General features: G+C 39.1%; 1 protein-coding gene across 1 annotated transcript in view; it reads right to left on the reverse strand.

The window, feature by feature from the left end:
• Positions 1-2,134: 2,134 nt before the first annotated feature.
• The window catches only part of ADCY8 (adenylate cyclase 8 (brain)), a 134,670-nt gene continuing 111,496 nt past the window's right edge, over positions 2,135-25,308 (reverse strand). The window contains 6 exon segments of the mRNA XM_009323358.1: positions 2,135-2,622; positions 4,128-4,242; positions 6,577-6,669; positions 13,525-13,671; positions 17,293-17,451; positions 23,166-23,247. Of these exon segments, the coding sequence (XP_009321633.1) occupies positions 2,135-2,622; positions 4,128-4,242; positions 6,577-6,669; positions 13,525-13,671; positions 17,293-17,451; positions 23,166-23,247 (1,084 nt within the window).

The raw sequence follows: 25,308 nt of genomic DNA on the forward strand, positions 1-25,308 counted from the left end.
GATATTAGCAAGATTTAAATGTTTAGAGAACCAGGAGAAGTGAACCCATCCAGCACAGAAAGAAGCTGCAAAGCAGAGGACAGCTGTTAATGAGCTGTTTAAACCAGCCAAAATTTCCTTCTTTAGTGCCTCAAATACCACTGTAAATATGAAATTAATTTAACTGATTCAGATGCTAGCCCTTCCTTGTCTTCATCTCCTACAGTATCAGCACTGGCCCGGGTGAGCTGAGGGGCTCAACTTTCCTTGTGTGGCATAAAAGGTGATATTTGTGGGGATTCAAAGGAGTAATCAATTTAGAATGAGAACTCAGTTACTGGCAACATCATCACTGGGTGTAACATTTCAGACTGCTCTTTGCTTTCTGTGCTCAGATCCATTGTTCAGTGATACAATGTTCTGTGGAATTTATTTCATCATTTTTATTATTTTCTATTTCTGAAGACAGCACTGAGCTGATTAAATTTTGCCCCACAAATCCACTCATCAGGTTATTTTACAACGAAAAGCATTATTTTTGTCTTACTACAATGAAACACTTTCATATTTTGGTACCTCTTTTGTTAGTAAACAATAAAGTGTCTTATAAAATGTAGGAATCAAGTTTTCCTAGCCATATTGGCCATCTTTTAAAAATGTGCCTGATCCAGTGGTGATGCTCCCAAGAAATGCCAGTTTTCATTAAGGACTGGGTAACAGCCTGCAAAAAACAAGGCCTGTATTTACAAAGAATCCGAATGTTGCACTGTATTGGTTGTGTGGCGTCTCATCTGGGGATTGCTGTGTGATTACAGGTTCTGCTGCTTCCATCTGTGATTTACTTTAAAGATAATATTTACTGAGACAAACCCAGCTCCTTTGAGCATACAGACTTGATGAGAGGTTCATTTGTGCACTTTACAGCTCAGTATGAATCATGGCACTGATGCATATAGGAACCTGTGCTATATATTTACCGTTTCCAAGGCAAACTTGAATAGCCATTCCTCAAAAAGTTATCCTCCTTTTGACACAGGGTTGTAACACCTAGGTGTGCCATTGTAGCATCCCAGCAGGATTGTCTCTGTGCTGGGACACAAATAATTTGGGATATCCTCACTCTTGGCCTCTCCTCCTCTTGAGGCAACTGAGCAGAAGTTTAGCAGTGAGCTTTATCTCTTACTGTCCTTCAGCACGTTCTCATTTTACAGCCTCAGATAACCCTTGTTTTGGTGAGAACTCAGACTGGTGATGGGGTTAAGAGCTAAGCTCTGGAAAGTGACTCCAGAGAATTTGATTAGCTCCTTGACTGGACAATAGACTCAGCTGTAGGCTCTCGACATGTCATTCAAGGTGTAATTCTGTCATCCGTTCATAGGTGTCTTGTGCCAGTCAATATACCATAGTGCATTTGAGCCCTCCAAACGGGACTGACAGATATGACACAGTGCCTACAGGAGAGCCTTCACTTCCTGGCTTGGGTGCAAGAGGTCAGGTGGATACCAACATGCAATTTATCTGTCTACAGTGCAGTCACCCGCTTGTGAGGAGGACAGCTTAGGATATTTTAAGAGCCCACAGCCAGTGGACTCAATGGAATCAGTGGGTTTAGGGCAAGATCCACCTCTTCTATCTCCCAGATCCTCACACCTGGGCAGATAGGTAGCACACCTTAAAATCCTTTGGCTGTATTGACTAGCTTTTCCCTGGCTGTTGTGGAGACCAGGCAACTAGCTTAGATGCGTATAACTCTACCTGAAGGCAACTAAAAGTGAAAAGAACCTACTCAATCTCCTTATGCCTTTGCTTTCACCCCAAAAGTGTGGAGAGTATTCCCTCCTTTCCCCATCATTAACTCCCTACACAATTTATGTTCTAAATCCCTCCAGTCAGAGGTTTGTTCTTGCCCCTTTCTGCAGATAGCTGGCACAGCAGAATGGTGGCCTACAGCTACTATGTCTGGACATTCAGAGGTTAATCACAGCTGGGGGAGAGAAGGTGGCACCATTTATCAAGAAGTAGGAATTTGAATCTCAGAGAAATATCACACCAGAAAATAATGACACCTTCTAAAAAAAATTAAACCCTTTTTATTTATATATTTATTTTTATATATAAAAGAAATACAAAAAAAAGAACACAAACAAAATGCTGATTATGGCAATTCAGTTTTGTCAGCCCCCTCTGCCTGGGCTGCTGCCTCAGATCCACCGGGAGTCAGCAAAGTCCTCCGGTTGTAGTGTCCTTTTATGATTCCAGAGTTATTGTTCTCATTAAGGATTTGCTTCTGTTTTTGCCTGTTAAGAGACTGTACAAGTCCTAATACAACAGCTGCTAATGAATACTGTCCAGTCAGTTTTCTTGGTTGTAAGATTAAAGGATTTGGTTGAACTCTTCCTAGAAGAAAATATGTTTTGATTTTTCCTTCCTGTTCACTGATACCTTTGACATAAATCTCTCCTCGGTAGTCGAAGGCAAATCCTCGGTCCTTCAGGATCAGGTACGTTTCTTCAGGCACTTGTATTCTGTCACTAACACCTGTGCTGTCCATTCGACTTGCTAAATTAACCGTTTTGCCCCAGATATCATATTGGGGTTTCTTAGCACCGATAACTCCCGCTACCACAGAGCCATGGCTAATCCCTGTTAAAAAAAAAATAAAATTGAGAAGAGCTAGCCAGTTAGACAAGAATGGCTGAAAACCATATTTGCACTTAAGAACCAGATGAAGCCTGGTTCAGATACACTTATCTCTAAGCTTAAGGAAGAGGTGTATATACAAAGAAAGTAAGAAAAAAAGGCCAGAAGAGCTAGAAAACATGAAAAGTGATATCCACAGAGTTATTTTATAGGACGTCCATCACAGTGGAACCACAGTACTTACATATCATCTGTATTCTGCACACTATTGCCAAAGCTCCTACAAACTGATTCTTATGTAGTAGGAAAGATCTCTCTGGAAGGATCTTTCTGGGTCTACACTTGTTAAAGGCAAATTTGTTAGTGCTATACAGTCAAGAAATTACATTCTTATGTTCCATGAAGTGAAAATATTAAAGTATTCTACGAATTTATTGAAAGACTGTATCTTGTAAGATTGTCGCATAAATTCAAGACAAGCAATAATATAGAAGAGACTATTTTTTTCTGCAGCAGTGATTTAAGAATACATTTGGTGATGGTGAAAGGCCCATTTTTGGGAAAAGGTTCTTAGTTTTTTAGATTTTTTTTTTAAGAACATTTTTTTAAAATCGGTGATAGAAATGGTTTCCAAATACTGTTGTGTTTATGAAATCTTTGCAAGTGATCCACACTTACTAAGAGTGGAAACATGTTCCCTGAGAAATCTTGGGAACTGGGCGTTTTCTGTTCAAAACTGTTAGGAAGTGCAGATCACAGATAGTGATGCTGCGACCCTCCATGCTGTGACTGATGAATATACAGCTTTTTTATGGCAGGGTTGTCTATAAAGGACATGTTTCTTCCTGTTGGTTTTTGGTTTTGGCCAGTGATCCAGTCAGCATGAGAAGCCATCAGATTTGCTCCTGCCATGTGTCATATATTCAGGGCATTTTTTTATGTCCCATCCTACTAGCCGTCCAGGATATCCCATCCAGAATAATAGGTTCCCCATCACAGCAATTCAGAGCTGCTGCCATTGGGACAGGTCAGGTCAGAACTGGAATTCAATTTTTGTGCAAAACCAAAGTACTACACACAGGGTTTAGGATAAGTACTATTACTCCTTTACTGAAGAAAAATCTAAGACAGGGAGACTAATTAGAGACTGTGCAAGCCAGTATCAAGCTTGGGGTTGGGTCTGGGCTGCCCACTTCACTTTTTGTGTTATACCTGTGGGGTCTTGGCTAGACTTGCTAAAGACAGTAGCTTAACTATGTATTCCCATTTCACTGAACATTAGAACTTCTGCAGTCCCCAAATCAGGGCACATATTCTGCAGAGTGTATCTGCATGGTATTTCTTATTTCTAACTTTGCCTGAGATGAAGTCAATTTGAAAACAGGGGATACAGTATTTGGAGTCTTTTAAATTGTACGTGTTCTTGCAATGCTCCTGGGGTGCATTTACAGAGTCGGATCCTTGCAGACAAAACCACATTTTAATTCTCATGTTTGAACTATGCTTACCAATACGGAGTTCAAAGTTGTTAAATGAATGCTTGTTGATCTCCTGTATGCTTTCATTCAGAGCTATGGAGAAGTCAGCCAGAGCACACAAATGCCCCCATTTGTCTTCACATTGCTGAGAAGTAAGTTATAAACCAATATGTTAGAAAGGTTTTGCAATTTTCCGAGCTCCCACCCATCCCTACCAAGTGCCAAGTATCTGAATTTAGAATTTGTAAGAACAGTCTCAACATACTAGATCCAAGAGAAGTAGGGTATTATTAATGGTAATGCTTCCCATTTATATTACAACACTTATATACATAGATACAGAGCAACTTAGCATGAAGTACCAAAGAAAGTAATTTCCTGTCAATAATCTGACAGGCAATGATGGGAATTAATAAGGCATGTGAAATCTATCTAAGTCTGAAAAAGAAAGTATGGAGAGGATTGAGCTAGCTTAGGTGCAAGGGACAAAAAATGGTGAGAACCAGGGATGACCCACATAAGCAAGAAGTAGAGCAAAAGAAATGAAAGACATAATTCTCCTTTGCTGAAACTGTCACCCAGGAAAAACACCGATTCCAGTGCTCTCAGGGGTGGAATAGTGACAGGAACAACAGGGCAAGCCAGGCAACCTGGGACCAGTTAAGTGGGAGAGAAAAGGCTATTCTGTAGCTCATTAATCGCCTCTGCTTAGAGCAGTGAAGTCACTCCCTGCTCCTTCCCCTGGGTTCCCGTTCCTGCAGGGCAGTCAATATACAGATGGGGACCAGGAGTGGGTTTTGGTCTTCCCAGAACACAAACAGAGCAGATGGTGGGGCAGACTCTCAAGGGAGGACAGTGAACTCCTTAATTGTTTCTCTGAGTGGGCAGTGGAGTAAGGAACAGCCATGGTTTTGGCCCGATAATGGTATGATGTCACCTCATCTATTCTGAAGCTGGGTAACTCTTTCATTAAACAAATTTCCAGTCCATAGGAATGAAGCATTACAAGTCTCCCCCTGGGTCATGCAGTCCAGGCCTTTGCAATTTTCATCATCCTCAGTGTTTATTCCTCAACATAAACATCTCCCTGGCATCACCCTGTTCTGTTCACACTGTGCTCGATCCTTGCCCTCAGCCACATTCTGTATGCCAACCTCCCTCAGCAGCCCTCACCTCTTAGATGCTGACAAGGTGATAGACATGTATATATGAAGATAAGTATATTTAAAACATACATAAAAATTCCATTAAGCTATTATAGTTCAAGGAAAAGGATGAGTTAATCAGTCTTGGAAATGCAGTAAAGATTTTCTCCCTTTGAATTTTTACCCACATCAAGAGTCAAAAGAAGTGGTTAGGAGCCGTGTCGCTATAACCAGCTACCTCCCTGGCGTTCAGTCCTTCTTTCCTCATCTCTGCACAGAAGCATTTTGAGATGGAACAAGCAAAAATCTCATGCATGCCTAGTTTTGTGGATTTCCAGTTGTCAGCATCACTTGTTACTCTGTAGGTGGGAGATGCTCAGCTAGTTATGCTCCACATGTTTTATAATGTATTCTAAACAGACAATGGAAATTTTCTAGTTTATAAAGCTCACATTAATCTGGCTTCTGCTTTCCCGGCAGTTGCAATCAATGTAGGCAAATCTGATTCCCACTCTGTGGTTGATCTGGAGCAGCACACCCTTTTTTGTGGTGCTCTTCCTTGGGGGGAGGCACTGGTTGCCAAGCAAGACTGATTTCAACAACAGCCAGCTTCTCACTGGATGTATTTTAGAGCCTCGTCTTATTCCTTTGGAGACCCCGTTTCCAGGCATATTCTTGGGTGTAATTATGAATGGATTTCTCACATCTGACTTATATGAGGTTTCTGGCTGTGACTGTGCATATGTCCTCTGTGGGTGATTTTTCCCTCAGCTTGGTTTGCACTCTGCAAGTGAGGACAACGTGCAGACTTCTGGCTTTGTGATGTTCTTCAGCTGAACTGATGGGTCTGCTTTCTTTTTGATGTATAGTTTATTGCACTGTCTGTAGATATACAGCTACATCATCACAAAAATGTATTAATGTAACCTTACACTTGCATAAGTATGTTGCCAGTTAATAGATCCTCTCTCTTCATAGATTATTGGAGGCTGTCAGCCAGATTCTGGTCCGAGTTACAGTGGTAACTTTAGAGTATGTCCAAGGTATAGATAGAGCTGCTCTGGATTCACATCACTGTGATTGAAAGGAGATTTTTTTTTTCTCTCCTATAAACCTAAATTTGAGGAAAGAATCCATATGGTTCTTGTTCTGAGCACAAGATGGCATTTCAATTCATCAAGAAGTGCAACTGTTGTCTGCCAGAAGCCCCAAATGTCTACTTCCTTTTAGCAAACACAGCTCTATGAACATCAGAAACATAACACTAATATTCTCTAACATGAATGGTCGGACATGGCAAAAGCTTTGCTTCTTACAGAAAACTATTCTCTTACCTGTTTTTCAGGTGATAATCCTGACACAGCCATGTACGTGCTGCCAATGGTTTTAATTTTTTCAATGTCTTGAAATCTCTCTTCACCTAGTAACTAACACATATGCAAAAAACCACTGTTACTTCTGTAATTCTTAATGCAAAATGCTTCTACAGATATTGAAATGAATCATTACACTCATGGTATCTTCAAGTTGGTCATGGTGCACAGTTCATTCTGGGTTCTGGGGCACACTGAGCTGGGACTCTTTGCAACATCATCTACTCACAGAGTGCATTCAAGCTAAATCCTGCTGTGCTCTGTAAAGCTGTTTGGTAAGTGGATAATATAAGACATGCATATTCCAACCTTACTTAAATGCAGATGAGTCCTGCGTTTCCTGAGGTATCATCACTGCAAATTAGTGAAGACGAACTCTCTATGTATGTATGTGTGAATATAAAAAGACTTGATCACTTTAAAGGGTTCTTAAATCTCTTTTGGAGGAACTCAGTTTACAAATTAAGTGCTGCTACAGCAACATTTCAAGTGACGAGACCAGCGTTAAAGGGAATACAGTCCACTTAAAATAAACATTTTAACCATCTTACACAGCCAATGGATGGAGGTAGATACCTCCAAAGAACTTCTACAAGAGATCAAGTCCTCCTGCATCCCATGCTTCTATTTACTGTCAGACCTGACACTGCTATGTCTATTGGGTCATTCAGTCTGCACTTTTGTTATGTATTTTCCCCTTCTACAAAAAATACAGGGAACCAATGGGAAGTGCTAAACACCTGTATCTGTTTGGGATAGCTGTAGTTGCTAAGTAGGCATAAAGAACTTGTCAGATTGAGAATCAGCAAGAAGAATAAATTTAGTCTAGTGACTAAAGCACTGAGTGGGGTGGGACTGACAGTTTGGTCCCTATGCCAAGTCCATATTCACAGTTTAACTTAGGACTTTCCATGAAATAGAAGCCAGAGCCTTACATTCCTTCAGAGACCTAAGCAGAGTTCATGTTGTGAACCCTATCAATGACAATAGAGCTTTATGTGGGATATGGGCACATATCACCTCATAACAGGCTTTAAAAATGTGTATTGCTGATGTTAATACCAAAATACCCTGGGAAACTTCATGATAAGCGGTAAGGTGTCTACTAAATTTAGGTATCAATATGGTTAGGCAGTCCTGGAGGAAAAAAAAAAAACAGTTCACAGAGACAAGGAATTTCAAACTTTCAGTTCTGAAGGCTGAACTTAGTTGGGATTTAAATGAAAAAATTCTTGCTGTGGTCAAGCAAAAATTTAATGAAGCATTTCCCCCTTTTTTTATACACTGTCATGTATTCTTTTTCCATCTTGTGGGTTTGAGTTTCCTGTCAATTAAAAACTAAAGGGATTTTTTCATTCAAAGGGAGAAACATACCAAAGGCATAACATGAAATATCCCCTGCCATTGAACTAACCACAGCGTACGTCAGCTGGAGCGCTGGGGTCTTGGAAGCTTTGCTGTTCATGTACAGATATCACACCATCTGTCTCTAATGGGAGGCTGCACAGCATTGTGCGTGGGGAATGCAAAGCCATATGGCTAAAGGCTCCCTTCCAAGTCAGGAAAGTCCAAAAACTTGACCTGCTTCTCATTTTTCTTCAAAATGCCAGAAAAGCCCATTATCTACGTTTCCCTCCTACAAGGGCAGCTCTTCCAACTGCTCTCTTAAAGAAAAAGATCATTTCTTGTAGCTCTGCTTTTGTGAGGAATCTGAGAGCACCAGGTGTGTGGGCAGGGGAAGAAAATGGTCTTGGTTAAAAACAGCCTATATTTTCATTTCCAGATGGTTTGCTGGAAGCAACAGCAAACAGCACAGTAATTTAAAATGTATGATAAATATCTAAAATGACTCTTTTTAAGAAAGAAATAACCTATTGGCTGTGAGGCAATTTAGAAGAAATAATCTCAAGTTATCTTTTTCCTTCTCATTCATTATTGTTTCCAAATCTCTATTTTTTTCCTGCTTTATCCTGTCTGTTAGATAGCTTCTTTCCTTCTTCAAATAATGGTTTATTTACCAATTACTTTCTTCACAGTATGACAGGATGATGGATTTTGATATTGGGGAAAGATATTCCAACTCGGTCCTAAATCAGCTTCTATTTGTTACGACATTTTAAATAGGCTTGCTAATTTACCGAGATACTCCAGGGAACATTTTCAAACGCTAGAATGTGGTTGGTATCTGAAAAGCAACTAATGGCTTGATGCCGCAATTCATGTGCAGCCAAGGTTATACGGAGGTCAGACCCTGGGATATACACATGCAATGAAACATGTACAAAGTAGTACAAAAGAGAATGTTCCAGGACATGGCACACAACTGCAAAGTAATCAGCAAAGTCTGAAAGCAGGATCCTGAGTTCTGCCGAAACCTCTATTTGTGGCAACATAATATATTAAAATCTGTTGTCGTAAACTCCGTGTAAATCACTGCAGGATAAAGAAAATGGGGGGAGAAAAGAGCCCATGAACTAGAAAGCTCTTATTAAAGAACAAATCCCATCTGTAATATCACTAACATACATAAATGATAGATTAAAAAAGCTAGAAAGAATCTTACATTAAAAAAAGATTCCTTCAAGACTCATGATCTTCAGGAGAAATGTTCCAATATTTTTTTTTGGTGCAACATCTCTAAGAATGGGAGTTTAGCCCTGTATGTGTCTTAAGACTACAGTCATATAAAAAATGGGTAATTATAAAAGTAGATTTGCAATGTTCATGTTTGTTTTTTGATGTATGAACTGTTCCTGTCAGCACCTCTGTGCTTGGGTACAAAATAGGAAATTATATATAACTGTATTCTATAATGATGCTATATGTCAGATTAAAAAAAAAAAAAAATCTCCTTTTGCCAGTCCGGAAACCAACACCTTCCATTCTGCCTCAGTCGACAGGAAGCCTGGATGATTTGGAAATCAACAGATTTGTGAGCCATCAGGGGAAAAATAACCCTGAGTAAAGGCTGTGCTTTGGGAAGAGTCAATCACCTACTCCCCAAGACCGACTTTTGGACCAGGTTCCCCCGGCTCCCTAAGAAAGACCCAGTCACAACCTGACTCCTCTGTGGGCTCCTACGCTGTGCAGCTGTTGGTGGCAGGTTCTGTTCCACTGTTCACTCTTTTTCATTTTACTGGCTTTGACTCTCTAACATTAATCCATTACCTGGAAAACAAAATAACAGATCTGGATTGTAAGCTTTCTGTTTTGTAGTAACAAGGAAACTCCTCTAAGAAGAAGAAAGAAGTAACCCAGATCTCCTTCTCATCCACCTATCACATTTTCCGAAGCAGGTCAATTTGTATTTTTACCACTGCTTTCATTCACAAACATCTTCCTGGCCCTGTGGACACATCATCCCTACTACTATTATCTATGTAAGGAAAGGAGAGGAATCACAGTTAGATTCTGATTTGAGATTAGGAACTCCATTCAGTTGTCCAAACATAGATGACCAGTGTCATCTAGAGCATGCTTCCCTGAAAAACTTCCAACAGCTTGCTCTAGAACAGCATGAGTTTTCTGATGGTGCAGTATGGGACTTGATGATCCCATGTGGGTGTCTCAAATCACCTAGGATCTCTCAAATGGCACCAGGTACCAATGTCTTGCACTCCTGTGCTAAGACTTCTACATTTGGGTATCTCTACAGAGGTGTTCACGTGATGTTGAGGAGCAAAGTTTTCCCATGGCTAACAGACCTGCTCTGATCTTAAGCTGAACATCTGCATTTTGCTTCCAGGGCTGTATTGAGACACCAGACAATCTTGGCAAGAAACATCATGGAAAACAAGGAATAGTGGCATCATGTAGTGTCAGTCAACATTTACATGGAAACATTACTGGCCCTGAAACACTGTACCTGAAATGACTTCTGATTCCTTTTCCATGGGTAGAATTACTCACTTCAGTTGTTCTGTCTGGCATATCACCTTTCAAATTGCTTAGACAGAATAAACTAACGGCATGACCGTGCTGGAAGTAGGTTAGCAGTCAGCAGGGCATCACATAATTTCATTTACTACCTGTACCAAGAACATATCTATTATTCAACTAAACATGTCTGCGACATAATACAGTCCCTAATTAGGTCCTTTATTAATTACAGAGCAGGTGCTAGAGGCCTGAATGTAATATTGTATTAGGGCTTTTGATGAAAACCTTGTCTTCAGTAATCATCATGGCAGCAATGGAATTTTGTTGTGAAGATTATATGAACGTGCATGACAAAATATCTTAAATTAATTCATAGCAGTAGGCTTTGCATTAAGTTTGAGCCATAATCGTTTTAATCAGATCTGGAAAGAAAAACAAAACTGTTAATCAAGAAGCACGCTGACAGCTGTGCAAGATCTCAGAGATAAGAAGCAGGTATTTATACCTATAGGGAAATCAGTACAGGAGCTTAGCAGGTGACAGAGCTCTTCTCATAGCAGAGTAGTTTTCTTTTCTACTAAAATGCACAGGGATGCATCCCCTGTGAATTCTTCTATTTCCCACTAGTAATTTTAGTATCTGACCAATTATATGGATAAACTCTCAATTTCATTGTCTCTCAGAGTTTGGTAATCTTAACCCTGGTCCAGCTTCTATGAGCTACCACTCTATGAACATTCTCCATGCAGAGGCCCAGGATGAGGAAAGATGAAGATGCAATTAAGACCCTCATCTGGGTTCATATGTAGGTTCTAGCTTCTGGTGTGGGCACAGGTATCTTTGTCTTCAAAAAAATGCAGGAAAGTCAATTCCCCCTTGGTGCCTTTGTTTTCCACTTATGAAATGAAGATAATGTAACTTCTACCAGAGGAGCAAATTGAAAATAAATTCTTCAAAACTTGTGAGAGGCCTTAGGTACTTGCTGCTCAGGATGGAATTAAAAAAAAAAAAAAAAAGATTTTTTTCCCCTAATCTCTTTTTCTCGGTCGTATGCCTTCCACTTTCATCTTTTCCTCCAGTACCTTCCTCTGAAGCCCTTGGAGATACTTGCTCTTCAAAGCAAAAAACCCCAAACAAAACAAAAACTGTAGGCTAGATCCTCAAAGAGAGATAGGTGTTTAAAGTAAAGCTGAGGTAGAACTAAATAAATTAGGAAAAAAAAAAAAGACACTGATTCTCAAATCTGCATTCAGCTGTATGCTAAACCCTGGAGAGGTCTGAACTCTGTCAATGCTTTAGTTTTCTGGAAAAAAGTTTTCTGTATGCCTAATCTATGGGCAGGTTCCTGGTCCAGATGCAAAGACTAAGTATGCTTTCTTGTCTTCTTTCAAAAACTCAATCTTCTACACTCCAATAATGCTTTTTGAGTTGAGAGCCAAAGATGTTATCTTTTCTCAAACCACAATCTAAGTGGAGTTTTTCCCTTCTCTATTTTAGACAATTGCTTGATGGTTCCATAGCTCATGTGGGATGCAAGATCCAGATCCAGCTCCTTTTGAGGGAACAAACTCATTCCTTCTGTTTTCTTGAACTGCATCTTAATTTTAAGCTGACAAGACACTTATCACTTCTCCAGTTGATACTCTACCACAACAGAGAAATGAATTAAAAAATTCCTTGGGATAAACAAAGATTAAAGAGAACATAGGTTTCTTGGGTAAGATTTTTTACTGTTTCTCAACAATTTCTTGCTATCCATGTGCCCTCTCCACTGCTGTCCAATTTTGTATTAATCTTGTCTAGTTCAACAGAATTCTGAGAAGGATTTATTTTTCCCACTTTCTCTTTAAATAACTTCTCCAAAAACAGAGTCACAGACCAATGTTACCAGCAGCACCTCCTCCTTTCCCTTCCCCTTCTCCTTCTGGATCATTCCAGTCTGGCACACAGATCCAATCTCACTGTTAAGTAGAGATGGGTCAGATTCTGCTTCTACCACTCGGGGATCTCAGGAGGGCTACACACTCCTGAAAACTGCTTGCAGTGTATAGGTTAAAATTCCCCATGCTATATAATTTTGGCCTTACTTTTGCACCCTTCCTAGTTTTAAAGTTTTTTCAAAGCTCTTCATTGGTCTATCCTTTGTCCCCTTTCTTAATTCCTCTTGGGCTCATTGCAGGACATGATACCACCTGTCTAAGCTTCCTTACTAACTAGTTGGCAGAGTACGCAATACCAAGCATGCAACTTGCTCCTGACTTCCTCTTCACTTTCCAGTTTTTCCTTGCTTCCACCTGGCAATAGCTACATTGGGGATCTGACTTTTCTTCTGTTTATCTTATCCCCTCCTCAGCTCAATTTCTGAAATTAACTGGACAGGATACCTAAATAAATTCTTTTCCCTTCTATGTCCTTTTCTTTTTTTTTTTTTTTTTTATTTCCCTTCACCTCTGAATTCCTCAGTAGAGCAAGCAGCTTTACTTCACTTACCTCTGCATAACATACCTGACCAGACAAGTCTCCTCAGTTAATATGTAACTACCTTTCATTCTCTACCCAACATTTGATTCTGAGCTGTGTGCTTCACTTTTAACTTGACACTGTTTTACCCTTAACATTTATCGAGTCCATTCAACCAATGTCTTCAAAAGGATATCTTTATCTGTTTGGATTTAGACCACTACTTTCCAGAACTGTTGCAAATACCTTCATCCTTCTTTCTTCTACAGAATTAAGGCATGTTCTACTTCTAGATACACTGGAGCAGATTGTGTTTTTATTTATGCATATTTATACTCAATTAACTGTTGATTTCAGTCTCTATCTCACTAGGTCATTCAGACCAAAGTTTGGCAAGACTAAGTGCAAAAAAAGCAAAATAGACAATTGTCATAATACTTGGAGTAAAAAAAATCAGATAATTATTGGAAGGAGAATAGTTACTAAATTTGATAATTTAGGATGACATGTTTGGTATTTGGGAACTCATCGTTTAAGCGCTATCAGATTTCCTCTAGTAGCTAGTATTACCTCATCAAAGTCTGCAATGATTTCATTTAGCAAGCGCAGACATTCTACTCCTTGGTTATTCATCTCGGTCTGGGAATAGAAGTCAGCAAATCCAGGAATAGAAGCAAACATCACACCAACAGCATCATAGGACTGAGAGTATAATTCCTAAAAGAACAATGAAGAAAAATGAGTTTAGGTGGTAATATAGGGAAGAGAACGTAATTGGCTGCAATTAAAATAGGTTTCTTATTTTTTCCATGCATAATACCTTAATACCTGAGGTTAGCATTAGTATATTAAGTGTTAGCCAAGTTCAACAAGAGGAGACTGACAGCTTTCACATTTTTATCACGGATTGTATGCAGGGTTCGCCCTTTCTTTGAAAGCCTGCTCCTTCTGCTTCTGAGGTCAGGGGGCTACACCAGCAAAAATGAAATAGAATTTTTCATTTTGATTTATATGGGGAACCACTTTAAGAAATGAAGAATTCATTTGCAGGTATGAATACCAGAGAATCAAATACTGTTAGGCAAGTAAAAGGAACCTAATGTTTATTATTTATTATTGTTTAAGTCTGTCTTATAAATGTTTGCAGTTGACAATATATTTCTAGATTTGTTGATTTACAGGGATCAGATAGGACCATTTAAAATGTCTAATATGACCTCTTTGTAAAGAGTTCGCTCAGTTACCACATTTTCTGGTGGATAACTTACACTTCATACTACTGCAGCTCTTTGCAAGTTTGTTTATTCACAGCTTTTCAGAGAGCCCTTACTCTATGGTAAACTGTGGTTCTCCTAAGGTGACTATGGAGCCATTTGGTTGCCTGGTTTCTGCTATTAGCGTTTGAAAGGAGGGAGAAACAGAACTGAGGCTGGTAATGGAGTTACTGAGGACAGAAAGCAGCTTATAAGGGATCGGACACAGGAGACTATTAGAATAAAGTATGCCCTGGGATAAGCTTCCACTTATGTTATTCATATAATTGACTCTGGTACTGAATGAGAGATTTATTTATGGATGGGTTCTTGTGGTTATATATGTGAAAATGCAGTCAGTTATTCTCTGAACCCAACCAAATTTTTAGGAACAAAACTAATTTTAACTTTAAAAATGCCAAGGACATGTTTGTCCCCCGAAAAAATCCTGGGATGCTTTTCTAGTGGCTAATATACAAGCACATGCGTTCTCTTTTGTTTAATTTTTTTCTAGCTTCAACTTCTCTAGCTTTTACCCAATGGCTGATACTTTCATTTCTGTCCTGGGACTTCTCTTATAACATTCTGACTTGGAGTAGCTGCTTCTCAATGTTCTTGTTAGTGTGCTTTAGGAAATTTTAGTGCTTTGCTCTCATGATAAAAGGACTTACTGCTGGACACAATACACCTAATGTGAACACCTGAGGCTCCTCTTCTTCCTTAATCCTGCTTCTCCCTAGAAAAGCATCCTGAACCCCTGCCCTGCACTTAGCTATGCTGCTAATGCTGTTACTTATCTAGACTCTTTAACAATGTGCCCTACAGTAAAAGTGGGAAAATTCTGCTGGTTTCCAAGGGCACTGCAAAGCTTTGATTGAGAAAAAACATGATTGGTTCCCTTCCTGCTCTTACACTTTCTTTCACTGAAGAACATCTGCAAGGTCATGGAAACCATACTCTAAGGACACTCTTATTCCCTCTCATAGGTATAGAAAAAAGTAACACACATGTTAGTTCGTGGATGCTTATGGAAGACTAGACAATATGTGCTAGGAGAAGCATATATACACTCAGGCATACTCTTTCCTCAGATCATGAAGGCAGAAAACAACTGGCTGAGCCTTCAGCTGCTCAGTTTTTCTATTTTTGGTAAGAAGCATCAAGACAGAAATAACACTCCATGAGAAAATGCTTACAGTACACATTTGGGAATTCATTTTTTGAGAGCAGAGAAATTAACTTAATGGCCAGACATGAACTGCAGGATTGATTGTACTGAAATCTGGTAGATGTTACAGTCAGCCAGCTCATGCATAAATCATCCCCAAGTATAGTCACTCTGGAAATTGCCTTACACAAAGCAGGGTTGGTGGAATTGAATTCAGTGGCAAATTATTGAAGCATCAGCAGTGATCCATGGGGCATCTGTTTGCTTTTGAAGATTATTATGCATGTAAGTGTACGTGAATGAATGTGTAAGAGAGGACATGTATTCCCTGAAAATCCATAATGCAGATATGTCAGAACACACTTATGGTTGGTACCAGGGCCTGCTCCATTTGCAATGAAGCGTTTTAACTTGGTTGCTTTCACACATACATTTTCCCTTGTGCAGAGCAATGTTTTTACGGCAGTTTAATACCCACAGAGTGTAAAATTCCTCAAGAGGCTGATTTCTAAAGTGCCTTTTCTTGTAGCTTCTCACTATGTTGTCCTTCCCTAGGTGATATTTGAAATCACATCTTCAGAACACAATGATTCCTCATTGTGCAGTCTAATTTATCTGGCTACATCTATTTCCAAAATGTACAATCAGAAAAGGGTAGCCTTGATTCCTTTTTGCTGCACAATGAATAGATATGTCAGTCCTGGCAACCTGATTCTTGCAACATTTGTCACCTCTTCATTATGAAAGATAATTCCAACATTACATGAGAAAATTCCAGTTTCATCATACGATGGCATTTATTCACAGATAATATTATAATATGTATTTGCCTTATTTCAGATAAGGAGTAGGTGACTTACTGCTTCTTTCAGAAACAAATTCTGGACTTTCCTTTATCCCTTCAACAACCTATCTTCAAACTCTGTCTTAGGAATATCCAGAGACTCCATTATCAAGCTTTTCTTTGCGTACTACGAACATTCTTTAGGAACATAGCCACAAACTATGTTTCTGAAATGGGTATTTCATAACTGGCCCAAAGAGGCAATTCAGGGACAATGTGAAATGGCAAAAATGTTCTCTTGGGTCTGAAGGTGCGGAAGGCTCAGGTCTGTTGCAGCCTGTTGCACAGATTCCTTCCATAATAACTGTCAGGGCTGTAATAATACTTCTGCAACATTGGGCTGCAACATAAGGTTGCACAGGCATTCTGTTAAATTTGCATATCTTTTTTAGGAAAACTAGATTTTCATAGACTCATAGGTTGGAATGGACCTCTGAAGGTCATCTAATACAGTTCCCTTCAAAGCAGGGCCAGTTAGGTCAAGTTTCTCATGGCCTTGTTCAGTTGAGGGTTGAATATCTCCAAAACTGGAGATTTCACAACCTCTCTGAGCCCTGATGCAATGACCACTTTCCCAGGGATCTTTTTTCTCTTGTATCTAACAGGGATTTTTCTTCCTGCAGCTTGTGTCGTTGCCTCTTGTCCTTCCACTTGCACATTGGAGAAGACTTTGGCCTTGTCTTCTCTACAAACACCCATTAGGTAGCTGAAGACAATGATGAGATCTTTCAGCCTTTTCCTCTTAAGGTTGAATGAACCCATCTCTCTCAGCCTCTCCTCCTACGTCATGTGCCGCTAATCATCTTGGTGGCCCTCGGCTAGACTTGCTCTGGTAGGTCTATGTGTCTCCTACTGGTGAGCCTGAACCTGGAAACACCACTCCAGGAGTGTCCTAGAAGTGCAGAACCCTTTACTTTAAAACATGAATGTTTTTTTAATGTGGATCAGATACCAAATATTGGAAGTATTTCTGTAAAGAATCCTATCAAGAACTAAGTTCTAACAATTTCCTAACAGATCTGCTTTTCTTTTGTTAATTAGACAAAAGTACCAGAAATAAAACTAAGACATACTTCATTATCCCGATCCTTCTCCAGGAAGTGACGGGCAACATGACTGGGTAAAATATTCCGCAGCATATTTTCATTGTGCTCCCTTAACTCCTTCATTTCATTGATTTCTTCTTTTGCTTGAACACGCCACAGAAAATCCAGCCTTGCTGTGTATTCAAGCTATAGTTCCAGAGAGAAAAAAAAGGCAAAAATAAAACCTGACAAGATAAGAGTAGACATTGTGTTGTCATCCTGGCAGGCTGCTCCTGCCATGTAACCGCCTTCAGTGCTGCTGAAGATCTTTGACTCTGAAAGAATTTCATTTTATTGCCAGAAAAAAAGATTATTTCTTTGCTTTGTGTATGGTGAGTGTCTCAGAGGAATCTTGGGCAAAATAATACTTGTCATATTACTGCTATGGTCAGTGGCTAGAAAATGTCACAAAATTATTTTGCTTTTAAACACCTCTTTATTAGTTAGATAATGGAGTCAGGAGATAAGGTATTGGAAGATATTGGTATTAGTATGAAATAAATATGTTCCCCTTTTCATATGTGTTTTCAAATGAAATGGTTTTCATGAGAAAATAGCACAAGGGTCATTCTAAACATTTTGCAGGGACAGGTAGTTTACTTCTCAAGGATAAGCATCTTTCAGCAAAACTATATATAGCAGCCTAACACACTGCCAAAGATGACTTTCAAATCTGTGGCACCAAAATGAGGTATTTCTACTGTTGGGACATGCAGTTATTTGCAATTTAAGTCTTTTAAAAGATAGTGAAAGTCATGCTATTTGATACCCCCTCGAATACTCTATCCCTGATGTATTGTGGATCCAGAGTCTGCAGTCATAATTTAGCATGTGCACAGTGGCAGTGTCCGATACACTGAGCTAAAAACCAAAGTTAAATGATTTTTAGCGCTGTATGTGTACAGAACAGAAGGAAGATTCCTGCACAGCACAGCTTATATATGTATATATATGTATTGTGTATTTTTATATATACACATACAAATGCATATTCATATATACATAAATGGCAACTGTCTGCTAGCTGAAGCGGGGAACATGTTGAAACGTCATGTTGTTTGCCTGAGAGGCACGTGTCAGCACATGGACAAGACCAACATGGCCAGAACTTTTGGGTGCATTACACTGATAGAGAGTTTAAATCAGATTTTAAGGAAAGTGATACTGTAGCTTGCACAAGGGGTGACTTATTAAGCTACAGCCTTATTGAAAAGGATGGAAATATATCTGTTTGCGGTAAACTGAAAGAGAAAATATATTTGTGAGGCTTGAGATACTCTAACCAGAGATAATAATCAAACACCCAGCAGAGAAGCGTATTATACCAGGGAATAAATGCATTTTACAATTGGGAGAGACATCAAATGGTTTGCCAAAAGGTGCTGGGGTTAAGGAAGTGGTTAGGATATAATTCATGTACCAAGCTGAAGTAAAGCACAAGCCTGCAGTGGGTGGGAGTGACTAAAAGGGGGTTCAGGCATTGTTTAGTGACACATCTTGTCCACATTTTTCATCACCAGCAGTGGCCAATGGCAAACTGTTCAGAAGCAAATGCAAAGCACCTTGCAAGGGGCTTTATAGGTTCATTGTATTCCAGAGAGCTTTTCTTCCTAAAAGCTAAAAGTGACCCTGGCTTGACGTAAATGTCCAAAGCTTGTATGGACTTTAGCAGTGATTTACTTGCCCTCTGGATGCTATTGCTACCTTTGTAAACAATTAATCTCTTTTCTACTTCTAATAGTTTGATCTTCCATCTTGTGACTATTAATTCCCTCAATTAACTGCACCAAAAAAACCTGTCAGAAAAAAGTATTTTTAAATAAATTTTTCAACATTTTTCAGTTTCCTTCCCCCTTCCTTTTGTGCTAGAAGACAGAGCCCATACCAGATCATAATTGACTTTTGTCTCTATCAGCTGACTATGAAGGCAACATTGACTATAATTTTGCAGGAGTTCTAAAGGTATTTTACAGATTGGCTTGGAGCAGGAGCTGCTGGTGGATTCTGAGTTCTTTGATGCTTCAGATATTTAATGCCATTACAATAAGAGCTTTGCAAAAAATTGTAGTGCAGTTTTTCACAGCTGATTTTTTATGCTGTTGTACAAGAAAATTTCACATCTCTAAACCTAGCTCAGAATAGCAGCAGCTGATCTTTACATCTTAGATAATGTCATTCTGGTTATTTGTAATCACATTGCAATGTGAAATATTTTCTTGTAACATCAGTGGACAACTGAGATGACACTGTCAGTTCAGAGATAAAAGGGTGTGCTACATATGAGGTTTGAAAATAGAAATTTTAAGAAGATGCTTTGCTAAGTTCTGATATTTGTTAAAAATAACAAAATTATAGGGTTGAGTTTTGGGTTTATTTTTTGATTGTGTAAAGAAATGTTCCTGGGCACAGTGGTGCCAATGAAAATGACTGTCTGCAGCATAAATCTTGAAATGTCCAGGTTTTCTTGCCCTAATATGTAGCTCTACAAAACACCCCTAATTCCAACAGAGAGTGAAGAAAATAGAGATGATGTATTGCACAGAAAGCCTAACACTACCTGTCCTCTAAATGCTAACAACACAACCTCTCTGCAGACAATTACCACATGCAAGGAAAGCACAAGTTAAGGATCAGCATTTGAGGGGCAGAATATACTTCCTTAGGGAATGAGAAAAGATGATTTACATCCCAAAGAGACACTTTCAACCGCTGAAAACAGTCTAACTCCAGATAAAACAAACAAATATCCTTTCTTCACTACATTAAAATCTGAGTGTAGAAAAGATAACGAAGAGACCTGAAGCATAATACCAGAATTAGGTATGTCTCTTCCTCTCTTTTCTCTTTCAGCTGGAACAATTTCCTCTTCACATTTCCTCATTCCTCCCCTTTTTCCCAAGCATGAAGAAGGTTCAGGGGGTCATGTTTGTTGCAGATAAATTGCTGTGTAGGGATGTCAATCCTTCCTCCCTTCCCACAAGGCGCTGTAGAGCTAAGCTACAACCCCGACATCCAGAGGCTATTAGGTACATAGCTGTCTGTGCCTGTCCTGTCAAAGTTCAAGTCTTCCTTTGTGCCAAAGAGCCCCAGAAGCGGAGGAGAAAACCAGTCAGTCAGTCAACACTTGCCTACATCAGAACACTCCTCTGGTGTGGGCAAGACCTACGCTCGGATCTACAATCTAAAAGAAACCAGAGAGGGGTTTGTCCTCTGTTTTATAAGGCCTCTTTTTAGGTCTAATTGGAGGGGAGGGAGAGGAGGGACTGAGTCTGCTCTGGCCAGTTTTATTCCCTCTTTGCAATTGTTAAAACCTTCCCCTTTAAAGCCATGGCGGAAGGTTTCATTCAGGGTTAATAGACTATTTATATTGTGTGTTTTCACTAGAGATGTATTTCTAGTAAAGAAGACTGTATGTGGTATTGTATTTTGATAAGGTTTTAAGAGATAGTGTATGTTCATACAAAATGTTCTTAACTCATTAAAGAGATAAAGCGGTAAATGAACACATTTTACAATAGAATAAGTCCAGCCTTGAAATTATCCACAACACTTCTGTCATGTGTTTTTTCTCAAGTTTAGTTTTCAGAAACACTGCTGTAGAATATGTATTACTTGTGTTAAAAAGATGTGCTTCTAGACAAAATTGAATTTCTAATAGGGAATTAGTTTACTTAGCCTGATGTCATATAACAGTAACAGAACTACTTTTAATTATGGGTTTAGCACCAGAGACCCTTGAGGTTTAGTGGCTAAAGTATAGGTGAGATTTTAAGAAAGCTCTGAGTCTAATTAGACAGTCTCACACAAATTTTTCTTGAATCTAACTTAAAATTCTGGGTGCAAAAGTGGGGATTAATTTTAATTCACAGTGGATAAAGAACAGTAGTTAGCAGAAATTAAAGGTCCGTAAGCTTGACCTTACAAAAGTAATATTTTTTTGTAAATCCACCTAGAATGAGGCAAGTTTTAAGCTATTTTACTTCAGAATATTTTTGCCGTTTGTGAGAAGCAAAGCTGTGCTGGAGGACGACTTTATTCGATTTACTGTGCTCCCCATCAATTCAGACTATTGAAGTGATTTTTTTTTTAATGTGCTCTGGACAAAATTTTTATATATATTTTTAGTTTGTATTTATACAGAGACCTTTAGGTTAACTCTATAATAGGAAATTAAACAATACAAGGAAATGTTCTAGGCACTGACGTTGGATATTGTTAAATTGATAGAGTGGCCCTTTGAATTGTTTGGGAGAACATGCAGGAGAACTCAGGGACCATTTCCAAGGGTAGTTTCAGTGCAGCCACCCTGTTTTATGGAACAAGGAAGATTAATGGGATGGAAAAAGACTGTGTTGTGCTAACAGGCCTCTGGGCTGGAAAATTCTCTTAAACACCCCAGATCAGGCTTATGTAGAAGACAGACATTTACACTTGGAATTGTGATCCTGAAGAGCATTGCCCGGATTCTGCCTAATTTTTGCTCTACCTAAACCCCTTTAGTGTTTTCTTTCTTAGCACTTACTCTCACTTTAGACCATTCCCAACCCTTAGATATGTTCTTTGTGTATGTTAAGAAACATTGGGAATATTATAAGGCTTATCACAAATTTGGGATTTTCAGTTCTTATTTGTTTCATATTTTTCCTAAATGGGCTTTATGTCTTGATAAAGATATGTCAAAGTACATTGTTTTCTGTCAAACTTAAACCTGGGCACAAAGCACATTTAATCCCTTGCTTCCCTTACTCACTCATTCCTCATTTCCTCAAAGAGGAGATAAAAAAGAAGAAAATTGCTAGAATATATAGGTCTTGCCTTCTTTTTGCTCTCCTATGGAAGGAATGGAGCATGTAGGTACTTGCACAACTTATAAAGTTATTGCAATAAAGTGTATAATATTATGTTATTAACCACAGCAACGTTCCTCTCTTATTGCCTCACTCAAATTAGGATCGAGAAATGCTGGTATTAATCAGCCTAATGCTCTTGAAGGGAAAATCTTTACGCAAGTTGAACATGCAGGACAATGTCTGAAGGCAATTGTGGTTGCTGCTTCCTTTAATGCAGTGATACCGTTTGCCTTTATGTGAACAGAAAATGCCTGAAGTCAGCATGTTTGACATGCAGCAGCCTAGAGGTTGCCAACCAGAAACAGTGGAGAAAACACCCTGCTTTATGTGGCTTTTACTCAATACATTTGTTGTTTTAAATCTTAATTTGTCATACTTCACTCTCCCTGTGCACTGTGTATGGATTCTTGAAATACCCGGTTTCTCAGTTCCTCCTCAAGGATATCAATCCTAAAGCTCTGAGGCCCCTAAATCCTGGTTATGATCTAGGTCCATGTGAAAGAATTCTTGCAAGTGGTCCATGACCCAAAGAAGTTAGTGTGGGTGCTTAATGGCAAATTTTCCTCATGTCCTCAATTCTGGTGGTTTTCCTCTATGAACATACTAAGCTATTTCATGGGAGGTTTATTATTTACTGTTTGTTATTCCCTTTCTTCATTTTGATTTTATGCCAACTCAAGTGCACTGAAGCAGTCAGATGCCACTGGAATTGTACATGTACATATTCATAAGATAAACGAAGTCCCGTTTGTTCTTTCAATTTCTATTAGAAAATGCAATATAACTTGTGTATTGCTGAATATAATATTGCACATGTTCTTTAAGAATGCTAGGCAGTGTCAGATGTGGGCTTTCTTTAATCAGATTCTGCATATGGTTTATTAAATTGTTAAAGGTCATATGCTCAAGTGGATAAAAAGGCAGTCGGTGCCTCACTTTTGAAAGTAATTATTGTCACATCCTGCAATTGCAAGTGTTATAAGGAATGGTTAAAGCGAATGTTTGCATTACCTGTTGACCGTGATAAAATACGGCTAAAAGGAACATTGCCATCAGTAGTAAAGATGCCTCCTTTGTACCCAGGAAGTCTGTGCTGGAAAAAAAATCCAAAGTAAAATACAGTTATTGATTTGTCAGTGTTATAATTGTTCAGAACTTTCATTTCATAATGCACCCTGGTACTTTTTGTTATTCTTTAAAAAATCCCTTGTATTTGAAAATTTAACTTAGCAATAATTAGTTCAAGAGAACAGGAATGTAATTAGAATGCTCACTGTTTGGAGACAACTATATTAAATAACTAAACTGTAGCCTACAGTAGGTACAGAGAAAGTGATGATCTTTCTCTTTCAAATGTGATATGCAAGCTGTGTGTCAGTCTCTCTCTTTTCCTGGGAGCTTGGTAAATATCCATGAACATCCCAGCCCCTGTGGAGTACAGGAGTTGGGATCTGGATGGGGAAAGGTTGAAGCTGGAGCTGGAAAAGGGAAACTTCCAGATTGTGAAAGTGAAAGCCCAGTGAATGGACCTAGAGATAAAAGATGGACCCCAAGGCAGGTGCTGAAAGTTAAACATCCCTGTATATTGAGAAATGTTCGGAGAAGATGACAGGTGAGTTAAGGAAGGAGGTGTGGATCAAAGGGGAATAAAAAAAATGACAAACAGTAATTAGGACTGGTTTTACTAAGCCACAAAGAGGAGCACAGAGAAGAAATGTCTGCCTATGACAGGGGAAGTAAAGGAAACTCTTGCAGACAGTAGGGAAACAAAGAAGATTAGCCAAGAAGATACTGGCTGTATGAAATCTGCTGTATGAAATCGCTGAGATGCTGTGTGTGGAGCACGAAGAAAGTGTGACAAAATAAGGTGAAAGGGGTCCAGAGCAGTTAAAGGGGGTTTCAAATATGAGGAGAAATTACAGTTATGTGGAAAGATGACAAAACTGAAGAGAGTATCTCTGTAATATCAGGGTTTTTTAAAAAGGCATGTTTCCCAGGGGAAAAGACATAAATGAACCCCCTACCAGTTGGGGAACCAGTAGGGCAAATCTTATAGTAAAACAAAAGGGAGAAAGAACTAAATTTGGAGGTGAATCGAACATGGATACTTGGCAATTATTTTGTCAAAGGGAGATGAGGAAAGATGAAGAAATGGTTAAGAGGTGCTTAAAGGTTGAAGTTGTGAAAAAAGTTAATAAAGGAGTAAACAAGGAGAAGTTGGAAGAGACTTTGGGACACTCTTCTGTCTACCCTGAGGTCTAAGCAAAGTCCAGACCCTGAATCCATTTTCCGTAGTAATTTTGAAAAAAAAGATCAGGTGATATTTGTCAGAGGAGGATTCCTATGACAGAGAAATTAGAGAGAGAAAGAGCAGAGCTTGACGGAGAATAAACCAAAAGGAAACTTTCTTGTGAGAGAGCTAACTGAACTGACTTTGTGGGCCTAATGAAGAATTTACTGTCAGGAAATGTACCACTGTGGGATGAGTCATCAGTATAGAGCAAAAGACAGGCAGGAAACATCTTTGTCATCTGCAAATATTTTGGAATTCGAATGTTTCCCATTTTGAAGTTGTCTGAAATGCAACCTCCCAAAGATTTCATCCCAGAAGGACTCCTTGTATGCTGGCTAAGGGCAACAGCCTCAAAGGTCTTATTTATGAACTCATCTGTTATTGCATATTGTGGTAAGGTAGCTATAACCACACATATATGAGCTAGATGAGTTTTGTAGGGAGTTGCAAAACCTTTTATTCAACTAATTAGTATAGCTAAGAAACCAGATAAGTTTCTGGGCACACAGCCTTCAACCTCATGCTCCCTATATGTCAGAGCTGAAGTTCAGGTCCTTGTCCTGAGTGTGGAGCATCTCAGCTGAGTTCCCTATGTCCTGGGCTGTTGGCTACTCTAGAGGATATTCCTGGCTCTTTCTTACTCTTCTGTGATAAAAGTCGCTGGAGAGTTTCATTGACACAGGGAATAGAAACTACTCTGAATTCTCTAAGATTTTCACACAAGGGAGAATCTTTCTTTGCCATGCTTGATTAGTGACAAAAATTAAAGACAATGGTCATGACTTCTACTTTTAGTTACTTAGCCAAAGTATTGCTTACTGCCATTTGTCATATTTGCTGGGCTCTGCTGTGAATATGCTA

Source organism: Pygoscelis adeliae, unplaced genomic scaffold, assembly GCF_000699105.1.
Source record: "Pygoscelis adeliae isolate BGI_AS28 unplaced genomic scaffold, ASM69910v1 Scaffold103, whole genome shotgun sequence".
Classification (NCBI taxonomy): Eukaryota; Metazoa; Chordata; class Aves; order Sphenisciformes; family Spheniscidae; genus Pygoscelis; species Pygoscelis adeliae.